Here is a 12,982-nt window from a genome sequence, read left to right as displayed (position 1 = left end):
GGGGAGGGGTCGTCAAAGCTATCTTGGATTTGGGTAAATATGGTGCATATTTGGGTAAATATACATATATCTCCCTACACATAAGAATATAACAAAAATTAAGAAAAGGGCAGGTACACCTGAGAAACAAAACAGAATTTGTACCGCCACAGGAAATGTTGACATTTGTTTTCATCCTGAGTTTGAAATACCAATCTTTTTGGGGGGACTAGGAGGTTTTGAAGACAATAAAGATTGAGATGACGACAAAACTAAACATTCTAAATCAAAACTTTTGGTTTCCAGCGACGTTAAACTTCAACTGCCCAAGTTATCCAGTGTCTCACAGATGTCGTAGCTCTGGCATTTCATGGCCCCCTGTTCTTCCCACTGGAGCAGGCTCCTAAACTGAACTTTATGCCACATGAGGAGGCACTGTAGTCATTTGACTTTGACAATGCCCAATGCAGCTGGATCAAAGAAGACGGTGCATTTTGAGAGATGTAGCCCAGCCTAAGAACCCAAGGGTACATCCGGAGATGGAGGTGGGGAGTACAGTGCTACGACTGCACTCCCTTCCACAGCACAGCACGAACTCTTCAAAAGAAATACCAGAGACTCCAGTTCCCTGGAACCCGAATGCCTGGGTCCACTGAGGAGTCTGGGTACCAGGAACTGAGCTCAAACTAAAATGGTAGGGGGTGGAGAGGAAGATGGGGAGGCTCAGCTACAGCCCCTAGGCCTGTGGGTGACATCCAGTGGGGCTCAGAGGGAGAAGGTACAGAAAGAGCAACCTGCCTACCATTGCTGTTGTGGAAACAAGAAGTCCAGGGCCATGGGAAAGTGGAGCTGTAGGCATGTCTTTCATGCCATGGTGTGAGCACCATGCAGCACCTAGTGAAGCAGCTCAAGCTGGAGACAGCTGTGGCACAGAACAAGGTAGGGTAGGGGACTGGGAGACAGGGGGTGGGATTATTGTAGCACTGGCCACATCTGCCACTGCCTCCCCCCAACTTTCAAAATCCTAGATCTGCCTGTGAAAGAACCTTACCCTCAGGCTAGAATGGAGACACGCAGCACACAAACTACAAGGCAAGCTGATGTGAAACTTTCTTTTAGTTCAATTTAACAAGCCGTAACAATCTGATTAGTGTTGAAATGATCCAAAAACAAAATATTTAATGACCATTATTCACAACATAAATGGAAAAATGCCAGTAAGACTGAAACTTTTCCTCTGAAACATTTTCAATTAGCTGTAATTGTATTTGTCACTGGAAAATTATTTTGACACAAAGTTCCTGGTCAGCTCTAGGACCCAAAGTTATTTCTCTGTTTACAAATTATCTCCCTCCATTCCTGTCTTTTGTATTCAACTCACACTCTCCATTTTATACACTGCTCTCTGCATGTCCTTCCACAGCATTTATAAAGTGAGCTTGGGCTCATGAAAGCTTATGCGATATAAGCCTGATTTAGTTAGTTTATAAAGGTGCACATGTACGTCACATCTAGGGACTTCAGGAGATTCAGACAGGTGTGTGGTTTTACATGCCATATGGTAGAAGGCACTGTAGGACAAGCTGAACTTTAAATTATTAGTTTTATTCTTAATATTTAAAAAAATCTCTCTCTTTGGGCTTTACTCTTGCTCTTATCTAAAGTGCATGTTTCCTTCACATATTGTGCATTGTTCCATATACAGTCAATGAAGAATATGGATTTGAGATCTGAGTCAGATACAAAACTTTTATCTTTTGTGTTAGTGTATTGTTCATTCCTTTTAGGAGGATAATCTTCTCTTTGTAAAAACACTTGCATAGTATCCATTCTGTTGTGCCTTTATGCCAATCTAAATATTATTTGGGGGAAACTTTACAACGTAAATTATTAATACAAGAGATAGTAATGCCCCAGTGAGTCAAAGTTTACATTGGAATCTTTAATCCAGTCTTTTTTGTGTGTGTGAATCATCCCATCTCCATCACAGTTTATCAATTAAAACCTAATTTAGCAATTCCCTAATTCACAGACAGAAACAATAAGGAACATAGTAATTACGTCTTTACCATCTAAAGGTTCTTAATGATCTTTGGAATAATAAACCAGCACATCTCCTTTCTCCACAGTATTAACATGTGTACAGTAAATCTTACCTACATTCTACCAAGCACCTTTGATGTTAAAGCGTTCTTATTATTTTTCTTTAAATATAACCAATATTTTTAAAAAAGAAGAATAAATTCTGTCATCTTGAGAATCTTCCATTGAACACTCCATTCTAGGGGAAACTTTCAAAACATGTCCTCATCCAACATGCACACATACCAATTAGTTTCTTAATAAATAATATTTTAAAATAAGGAACCCAAACCTGAAGTCCTTACTTAGAAAGTACTGCTGTTTGCCTGAGCAAGAACAAAGTAAAACCTGGTTTAAAATTAGCACCACAGTTTGGGCCCAATCTTAAATATTTTCAGTGTCCTTCACAGATCAGTGCAGCAATAAGGCACATCAAGGTTTGTACTGTCTAGACTATTAGGGCCAGTTTTCAGTGTAATATGGAACAATGAAGACAAAGACAGAATAACTTCAGTCACTTGAGATACAGCAAAAGGATAAGAAAAATACATTAACTGTAAAACAAGATGATTATTCTTAGTTTCATTGGCTCTTCTCAAAGTACAGACTGTCAGGAACTGGATATTGGGTGAGTCTACACAAGATACTTACTGTGCATTGGCCTAATAACACTGTGCAGTAGCATGTAATGGCAAAAACCATGCTAAGAGCCTACTGCACAGTGTTATTAGGCTAATGCGCAGTGTCACTAAATGTGTGCCAGTGCTACTGTGCAGTAACTGTAGGTACTGTGCATTTAGTTTAGTGCTTTATTAAGGAAGTACTAAACTCACAGTATCTGAGGTGCATTAATGAATGTGTAGAGGTGCACATTGGTTCACAATGGGTGATGACAGACATGCTGCTCCCCACTAACTCATGGCACTTTGCAAGAAACATCATGAGTTACAGCAAGCCTCTGAACCCAACAGATGTTTGCTGTTGGGTCCCGGGGCTTGGGAGATCGAGCTGCAGTTTGGAGCACCTGAAAGTCTGAAATTGCTCTTCCCTAGCCCCATCCCTTCCCGCTCTCAGCCCCAGTGCTATCTTCAGGATGGGAGTGGGGAAAAGAAAGGGGAGGGAACTCAGTTCAGGGTTTGCCCAACCTTCGCTGGAGAGTTGGGTGGGTGGACTGTAGCCCCCCACCTCCAGTCCACCCACCCCACCTTCCAGAGAAGGCTGGGTAAACCCCAGACTGAGCTGCCTGCCCTCCCATCCTGAAGACAGTGCTGGGAGCAGGGCTGGGCTGTGTAAACCAAGCCCCGCTCCCAGTGTGTGCTGGCAGGTGTTAATCAAGATGCTCCACTTTGGAGTGCCTTCATTTGAACACTTATGTAATGAGGGTTCAAATTGTCATGCGCCTGTACCTTTTTCAAGCACTCTGCAGCTGTGCACTTTGGTAAGAGCACAGCTCTGGAGCGCTTCAGAGGTCTGATAGCACAACAAAATGACACTTGTGTCAGTACCCAATGATCCTGAATGCTTAATCATGCTGCCTCAATCTGTGAGAAATTTACATTGTACCATTTATGGCTCATTCTATGTATGAGATACATTTTGAGAGGAGCCTGCAGGGCGAACATCATTCTAACAGAGTCAAGAAGAATGAAGAGCAGCTTTGGTTTCCATGACTCAGGTGCAGGAAGCTATCCATTCCACAACAGGATCTAATTGAGGGGATGAAAAGATGAAACAATTATACTAATTGAAAAAGTTTGGAGGAGGAGCAGAGACTTGCAATGGATCAGCTTGAAGTGTAATAATGCTCACGAGTGTTCACTCTATCCCACAGTAAGCAGAAGCCAAACTGGTAACTTAGCAGCTATTTCATTTTGATGAAAGCTGCCTTAGTTTAGCTTCATTTACAAAAAGATATAAGGGCACATACAAAATAGTTACAACAGTCAGTTGACATACTCACAAGCAGTATATTTCCCCTCTTCTTTCCCCTTTAAAGACTCTTGTTTTATCTTTCCATAGCTTGAAAGCGCTATGCACAAGTCTTTGGATTGGGTTAATGATGTAATAAAAGCTGTAGCTTTTATTAGTCAGCTGTAGCTGGCTTCCTTAGGTTTTTTGATGACTTCAGTATTTATTCTCAATGATGATTCTTCTGGATTCACTCAGGTATCTTTATCATCACAACAACAGCCAGAGACTCCACACATTTTTTTTTTTGTGCTTAACTTGTGTAGTTGGCTGTATTCTGGAGTACAGATTTGATAGGCAATGATGGCAGGCTTATTATTGATCCATTCTTCCCTCCTGTGTTTTGAGCCCAAGGTAGTCTTTTGTCACAGAAACATCATCGTTTTTGATGGGTCTGCCCAAGGACACAGCTGGAATGAGATACCTTTCAGAAAGTTATGAAGAAATGTACTATCTTATCAAATAACTTCTTTGCCCTGCTAGTATGAATATCCTTGTTCATGACTTTTGAAACATCAGCTCAAACTTTCTGTTCACAGCTTACTATTTTCCAGGTGATAGAAGAAGGAATATAGCTAAAGAGCTTGAGAGTGTCATTAAACCTAGATTTCTTATATGAAAAAGACAGTAGTGAGCTGTGACCCCCCTCCCAACCTGCCCCGCTAGAGCAGGAATCTACTATGTCTTTCCTCTTATTCAGTGTATAAAATCACTAGGCAGGTTATTAGGGAAATGCTAGTTAGGTAATCTATAGTATATAGATGGTACCTAGCCTTATACCCACTATTGCTGATCCCCCTGGCGTATGGAAAAGATGGAATCACTACTCTTGGAATTTGGGGCTTTGATAAGTCTAGCTGCTAAGACTCAATTTCAGGTAAGATTGAGATAATTTTGATTGGACTGGAGGAAGTAAGAATTCTATTATTATCCTTCTGTGAGGAAGAGTGTATTTGTGAATCACGATTACAACACAGTATCTTTAGACTCAAGGTTGCAGCTGGAAGCAGTTATGTCAAAATACATTTTTTGCACTGGGTAAGGTCAGAGAAACCTTGAATTCTGGATGCAGCCCTTGCAGTTGCTTATCCAAGCCCTTCTTACCTGAAAGCTTGAAGGGAAGCAGCAAATACCAAGTTTTTTTAAATGCTACAGAAAGGCTTCTAGCTCTAATCTAATGTGTTTCCAGTTGAGTCACTAGTCCTACCAACTTGGCCACTCCCTGTCAGCTGTAGCCAGTTAATTCTATCTCTGAGGAATTTCTGCTGCCTGCAAAGCCTGGCACAACAAGCCATGAACACTTTTGTCATATTGGAGAATGACTCCCTCCACTTTTATGAGCAGTTAGTGCTTCAACAGAACAGCTCATGAAGGCCCTTATGTTCTAATTGTGTTTCAAAATGTCACAGTGGTTCCTGGTTTAAATGTTTCATTCTGGTATGGGTCATTAGCTGTGGGTGGCAGGAAAAGACAAGTCAATTTCCTGCTTTTCACAGACAATTGGTATTTATAAGGGGTCTCATTTCTGTAGACATAATGTATCCAAATTACCAATCTTGTTTCCAACAACCTTGAGGTTCAGGCAGGGGAAGGATAAAAAGATTCAGGAGGCAACTCCCCTTTCCAAACAAATCCCTTCCTTTCTCCATTTTCTTAGCATCTCAGTCACTATTCATTTGGGACAATGGCCTAGTGCCAGTTACAGAAGCCAAGTGACCAAGCCAGGAATGCACATGGTTTAGCATTATGTAAAGCTGGGATTATTTAAAGTGCCTAGGGGATAGGTGCTCAATTCCCACTGAAATCTCAGATAAAGCTAAGGGATAAGTAGAAACATTAACAAATATGAAAGGAAAAAGCCAACTTCATGTAAAACTCCATTCATTTCCTTAACGCTCTGCAGTTCTGTAGGCAGATGTGATATCTTTTACTAGACCAACAGAGTAGTTGGGAAAAAGTTCTTGGCAAGCTTTCAGACACAGTCACCCTTCTTCAGGCATAGGGAACAGTGGCTTACACGGGGAAGGGGGGGCCCATGCTTGGTGATCGGCCACCAGGGGCTCCCTTCCCCCGCTCAGCGATCAGCCGCTGGGGGGGACTGCAAATGCAAGTATTGGCCCCTGGACTCTGGAAAGCCATGGTACACCACTGAAAGGGAGTCTCTGCTGTTCTGAGAGACTCCCAATGCCTGAAGAAAGGTGACTGCGCCTGAAAGCTTGCTAAGAATTTTCTTCCAACTACTCAGTTGGTCTAATAAATGATATCACATCTACTCAAAGAACCTTACCTGCCTATGTCCTTAGACCAACAGGACTACAACCAAAAACCCTGCAGTTCTGTAGCAGATGCTAGGTGAGGACTGAAAATACTTGGAACTAAGCTCCAGAGTATTCCTGGCAGATAATCAGTTAGGGTCCCTTTCTCTTCTCACTTAAGCACAGTGTAAATCCAGAGAGAATTAAATCCAATGTAAATTCTGAGCAGGAGAGAGTTGCATCTTACAAGAGAATCATAATATTTGTAAATCTTTAATGTTGAAAAGCACATCACCACAATGTTAGGGATTATCAGAACAAATGCTGATGTCCTCACACATGCAAAGATAAAGCAAGCTGTGTACTGCTCTAGGAAGAAGAAACAAGAGCCAAGGTTCAGTCCTGTCTATAGTGGAATAGCTACAGGGAAATGTCTTAATTCCCAATTGACTATGAAGTAACCGACAAAAAAAAAGTATCCCAGTCTTTTCACTTCTCTTTGATCTCATGCTTAAACCAGCACTTCCGCTTAGTTTCCACCCTGCCCCCCACCTTGAGACAGAAGTTCATTTTTTTCCTGTGAATCTCTCACAACCCTTGCCCTATTAACATATGACATTTCTAATTCAGATTATTCCAAGCTGGATGCTAACTGACTCCAGTGGCATCACAACCTCAACCCAGTGGCAGCCTGTTTTGAGGTAAAGCGCCTTGCCCATGAAGAAGAGGAGACAGCACAGAAGCAAAAGGAAAGGAATCCGAGTTTACAGCCTACTCCCTACTCTCTCCTGCAGAAAGAGCTAAAACATCTGCAGGTTGATCTGTGGCTCAAGGATTGGACCCTTAAGTCACCAAGACGCATCAATGTGCCTTAGCAGAGAATCATCCTTGAATTGAAGGATTCCTAACAGACAGCTTTTCAAGCTAAAAGCAAGCGTATTTAAATAGGTTCTTCCTGGGCACAAGTGTAGTGAATAAAATTTCAGATACTTCATTTATAAGACACCTATTAAGCTTTTTAATTCTGTTTAAACCTTGTCTTTCTTGCAAGTGACATACTGTTAAACCCAACATCTATTTCAAGGGCCTCCACTACAAACTTCCTTTCAGATTTTCTTGTAATAAGGGTAGGCATAGAATCTTCTGTTTTCACACAAGGTCCTCCTCAAGTATGAAACACCTTTATCAGCAGGTTGGACTGTTTTACCATATTGAAGGTTAATACACACAGATGCACACAAGCCTCATTTTCCAGCACTAGTTACAATGCCTCCTCCCTATACCCCTTCCATACCCCCAAACACATACTTACTAGGGTGCCAAAATAGCTACCTATGCCTTTGCTCACTGCAAACATAGAACTGTTGTTCTTTATTTGGACTGGTACTTCCTATTCCTCCTCCTGTTAAAAGAACAAGTCCCCTTTTGCTTATCTGTTTGCATTTAGTAAAAGCAGCAGCATCTACAAAATATCTGGCCATGGTGACAAATCTGGTTCTGGTTTCACCAAGTCCTGAATAAAAGTGAACGCTGCTAGAGAAAAACAACAACAGGCAATTCTAGTAGGTACTTATCATACCAATTGGGCACCACATAACTGCATGTAGGCTCATAGCCCCTTCTTTTGGCATACACATCCAGAGTAATTCTACAGTCAGTATCTTAAATTATTTTGAAAATAGAAACTAGCCTATTGATGTTAGTGGAGTTATCTCATTCTTCCATGCAGTAAGATTATGTGAGATCAGAATTGGTTTAGTTTCTCTTGCGACTCCTGCCGGGGGGAAGAGCCTGCCTGGGGCCAGTTTGTCAGCAAGGCAACCAGCAAGAAGTTTATTTATAACAGGGATGATGCACAACAGGCACCATGTGTGCAAACACATCCTGAATGGGCTCCAGACCAATTGTGCTAACAGTCTCACAATAGATACTGCAGATACATGTTTGGTTGCTGTTGCCTAAGTATGAAGGGAATAGCACAACCTAGTGAACAGGATAAAGTCAGGAAGCCTGGCTTGTACTCTCAGCTATTGCTATTAGGGGTGTGCAAAATGGGCTGTATTCAATCCAGATTCGGCCCAAATCAGGGACAGTGATTCGATTCATTGATTCAAATCCTTGTCCTGATTCAATTCGACTGAAATTGAAGATTCAGTGCTGACTCGGAGAATCAGTGATTCAGCCATAAACACAGTTTTAAATGTTTTTTCTACATACCTCAAGGTACCAGGTGCAGCTCATGCATGCTGCAATGCTGGGGTGGATGGAGCATCCCACAGGACCGTGTCCCATCCCCCCCAGTGTGCTCAGCGGTGAACCTGGAAGTGGACCGGAAGTATTTCCAGTCCACTTCTGGGTCCACCACTGAGCACACAGGGAGACCCCCCCTCCCACCCCCGGATTGGCGATTGGCCATGGGGGGACCCTGGGTGCCCCCCCCAGCCCCGGGGGCACCAGCACGCAGACTGGGGGGGGGGGTCCACGCGCTCCCCAGTGGACCCTGAAGTGCTTCTGGTCCACTTCCAGGTCAGGTGCCAAGCACGCTGGAGACCCAACCCTGTGCTCCCATGGGATGCTCCATCTGCCCCATCATCTCAGTGTTCACAAGCCACCAGGTACCTTGAGGTATGTAGAAAAAACATTGTGAACCTAGCATTCCTTCGCTCTAAATAACTGGTTTACAGCTACCTGAAAAACTCATGTTTAGACTGAAGCATAAATAAGAGGTTTACTTCTTCAAACACAATTTCAATAATACTTATTCTTTTTACATATAGGGACTGATTGAGAGATAAAGCTACAGTGGCATGATGAAAGGAATACTAAACCACTGAAAATATGGTGCAGGTTAGCTGACTCCAAAATCAATAGTAAATAATTTATTAACAATAAATAAAACAGAATAATTAGAATAATAATCCACTTCCTCTCTCCAGTCATTCCCCTTGACTGCCAAGCCCCAATTCACCAAGTAGCACTGTTGTGGCACTGTTATAATCCCAGCATTTCCTTAGGAGCCCACTGTCTCTGGCAGGGTAAATAAGGCTGGAATTCCAAGTTAAAAAGCAAGCCAGAAAAATCTAACACATATTAAGATGATGCAAAAAAAAAGAAAAAGAAAAGATAAAAGTTTCTTATCCTTTTTCCCCCCTTTACTGATTCCCTCTGATTTGTGTGGCACTAAAGATACCTTGGTTCTGAATACTAGTTCTTTACACATACTTTACTTAGAGCAATTGCATTCATTAAACTATTCTAATAAAGTGTAGTACAGGTTATATCTGTCACACAACTCAGCAGTTTGCTATGTAAAGAAAACAGATTAGGAACATGGGATTTCTTAACAACTGGCTTACAGGAATGTTCCTATATGCTTGTCTCAGTGGCTCAATGAAAAACAAAATACATTTCAGCGAAGTAAAAAAAAAAGTAATTTATATTGTAATAAACCCAGTCTATTTTAATTACAGGGTAAGTAGCAAGAAACAGTTTGAACTACCTGAAAATTGTGAGGGAAAAAGTAATGCATTTAATACCAAAACAGGGCTTGAAAGCACAAGGGTGCTAACACAGACATGCAATTATTGCGAGACCAGGGATAAAATATGCAATGGATTTCCCATCACTGGCAGTTTTAAAATCAACACTGTACCCCCCACCACCCTCCAGAATACACACTCTACTTCAAACAGAAATCATTCCCTGGAAGTGCTATGACTTGGGTTATACAGAGGACAGAGAAGTAATCACAACGGTCCTCTTCTAGATTTATAACCTAGGAATTTCAACTTTGGAATACAATTAAAAATGTGTTTTCCCCTACTAATTTCTATATTTTAAATTTTAAAAATCTTGGTTAATGACTTTGGTGATACATAAATTCTTCAGCTCCACCATTCTATTAATAAACTTCAATTATTTCCAGTTTCCATTCTGGAATCCTATAATTTAATTAGGGTTAGGGTACATAGGGTATCCAACAATTCTTAAGGACCAGACTCATGTTCTTTCATACATGTGTAATAAAAACAAATATCCTCCTAATCCTAGCAATATTTATGGCATTTAAATTTAAAACACTAGTAAATTCTAATTCAGGGCTCTGGATGTCCTAACATTATTATGAATGTATAATGGGCACAAAGGAGTCCTTCTTGAAAAGTAATTCACATGAAATTCATGAAGAAGTTTCTATATATTAGCACACAAATCAATGGCCAGAATCTATATCAACTTCACATTAACATAATTCATAGAGAAAATATGTTTTTTAAAAGCCTGCCATATCCTATATGCATATGACTCATATCTGATCTAATACTGGCTAAGCCAATGAAATCTCTCCAGTGTAAATTCAGAAACAAGCCCATAAGACTTCTATTTGAATTTTCATTTTTGAGTGAAATAATGGTAATATTTTTCTTTAAAAGAAGAAATGTGCCACTCACTCACCTTCTTCGAAGTCTGCATTACTTGCTGAAGTTAAATAAATCAGCAGAGAAGTTCTCAGGAAGAGAGCCAAGAGCATCTTGCAAAGTGCAGTCAGAATTGGAGTTCTCTCAGATGCTCAAAAATAGGAAATACTCCTAGCATGTCTTGCCCTTCCAGTTGCTTTCCTTAGCAGGGCTAACTGGTTTATGTTCAGTCCAACAGGCAGTAAAAAGGATCCCTCAAGACTTTTACACGCTATGGGGTTAGGTTTTGCAACCTCTTCAGAGAAATGAGCGCCTCCCAAATAAAGGCTGAATGGTATCCTGTGCCCAACAATAGGATTCCTAACATGCATAGAGATAGACAGTGGAGACCATGATTACTCACAAAACATTTTCCACCTATTTTAGAACCAACTCCTTCAAGGACAGAACACCACCCCCCACCACACACACATACATTTTTGTCGCGTACTATAGCAGCACCATAGCCCATTCTTTATTAGACAGGAGCTGAAACCTCCCTTACCTCATTCACTTCATTTATCCCTTTGGTGTTTTATGTCTTTCTATTCTGCTTTGCAGGCTGTTAACAAAGGCTGTAAATGATGTAGAGCCTTATCTTTGTTGGAAATAATAACAAAGGAGGCAAAAGCAATATGTGGCCCCAACTTAAAAAAAAAAATCTAATGGTTCTTTTGATAAGAGGTAGTTTTCCAATAAAGGACTGGGGTGGGGGGGGGGAAAACGACGACAATGGGACGGAATACTACATACAAAAACAGTCACAAAATTCCTTGCTGATAATGATAGACAAGGTTCTCTGGGTGAATGTGATATCTTTTATTAGACCAACTTAAATAGTTGGGAAAAAACTTTCTCAGTAAGCTTTCGGGTTTAAAAACCCTTCATCAGGCTGAGGATTCGTCAAGCTGAGGTGTAGGCTACAGCCTATACCCTTGCTGATAATGTGCATGAAAGAACAGATTATAAGGTCACCAGTGGAAATACATATGATACTATACAGTCCTGGTCTGACAAGCTCAAGGTACATAGAATCCATCTGCGTGGCCTCTGCAGCTTGTGTACTCCTACACAATAGACCACAACTAGGTCTACTGTTTTTAGACGTTCTGCTGACAAGTCTGAGAGATGCCAGGTTTCTTTTAGAAAGTGACAGTTGAGAGATTTGCTGCTTTTTCCCATCAGAGATGGCAATATCTTTACCACAAAGAAAACTCAGGTTAATTGCACCTGTTTTATATATTACACACATATACAAATAAGGTCTTATTTTTATATTGCATTCTGGGCTTGTGATTTCTTTTCTCATTGGCTGCAAAGACTTTCGCATTTCCATTAATTCTATTCATCTGCATTAAGAAAACAGTTATACTTTGATTAAAAATTAAAGTAAAATATACAGCTGCAACAAAATTCACATTCTTATGGCTCCTGTTAATGAACATGCTAGATTAAGAGAATTTAAAAAAATCCAAGAAAACCTCCAACCCAGCCCAACCCAACCCCTTCTTTATGTATTCATCATTCACAGTGGTGACTTGAATATTCTCTCTTAAAGAAAAGCTAGGTCGGGGAGGATGGACAGCAACAGAAGTAGCCAATGTTTCTTTCCCACTAAGAGTGAACTGTGCCTTCCAGAAGAAAAGGCCAGAGAAGCAGCCCTGAATATGATAGATAACCAGAGACCCTTTTAAAACTCTTGATGCAGTTCTCTTGGCTTCTTACCACCATGTCTCCATTGCAGCTGTACTTCCAGGGATGCCTTCTTGTTACAGCTACTCCCATTGCTTGTTTTAAACTGTTCCATTTTATGGGGTCTCTTTGCACAGCTGGAGGGCTGCATGCATGACATGATCAGTCCATTCTGCTTTCTTCCATCTGTTCATTAGACAGCACTTCCTCTCCACAGTGTCTATAGAGAATCATGCCTTAAAAACATCTAATCCTTAACTCCTTTGATAGGAAATGGATCAGCATGAGGGGTTCCTGCATAATTAGATCTGGATGCATGGTACCACACAACATACTGGTCAAGTCTTACAATCTTTATTCAGGTTAAATCCATGAGTAGAGTGCATGATCTGTCTGTCCTATATTAAGAAATCATTGAAGGGAAGAGCTGCTTGATTTGAACCTACGATTCTTCCATGCTCTTTCATACAGGAGTAGAAAAATGTTCAATTTCCTAAACTTGCTGCTGCTGCATAAATACCTGTAAAGAAACAGTGTGCACCTGATTTAAGT

The 12,982-nt window shown here is 40.9% G+C and overlaps 1 protein-coding gene across 1 annotated transcript in view; it reads right to left on the bottom strand.

Annotated features, from left to right (window-relative positions):
• Nucleotides 1-10,812, bottom strand: part of LOC112550401 (uromodulin-like) — a 38,682-nt gene extending 27,870 nt beyond the window's left edge. The window contains exon 1 of the mRNA XM_025204848.1: nucleotides 10,737-10,812. Within this exon, the coding sequence (XP_025060633.1) occupies nucleotides 10,737-10,812 (76 nt within the window). The remainder of the gene's footprint in view (nucleotides 1-10,736) is intronic.
• Nucleotides 10,813-12,982: the final 2,170 nt, after the last annotated feature.

This window comes from Alligator sinensis, unplaced genomic scaffold (genome assembly GCF_000455745.1).
Source record: "Alligator sinensis unplaced genomic scaffold, ASM45574v1 scaffold153_1, whole genome shotgun sequence".
Lineage (NCBI taxonomy): Eukaryota > Metazoa > Chordata > Crocodylia > Alligatoridae > Alligator > Alligator sinensis.
Note: the sequence above shows the minus strand (reverse complement) of the source record. Positions and strands in the feature narration are given on the sequence as shown.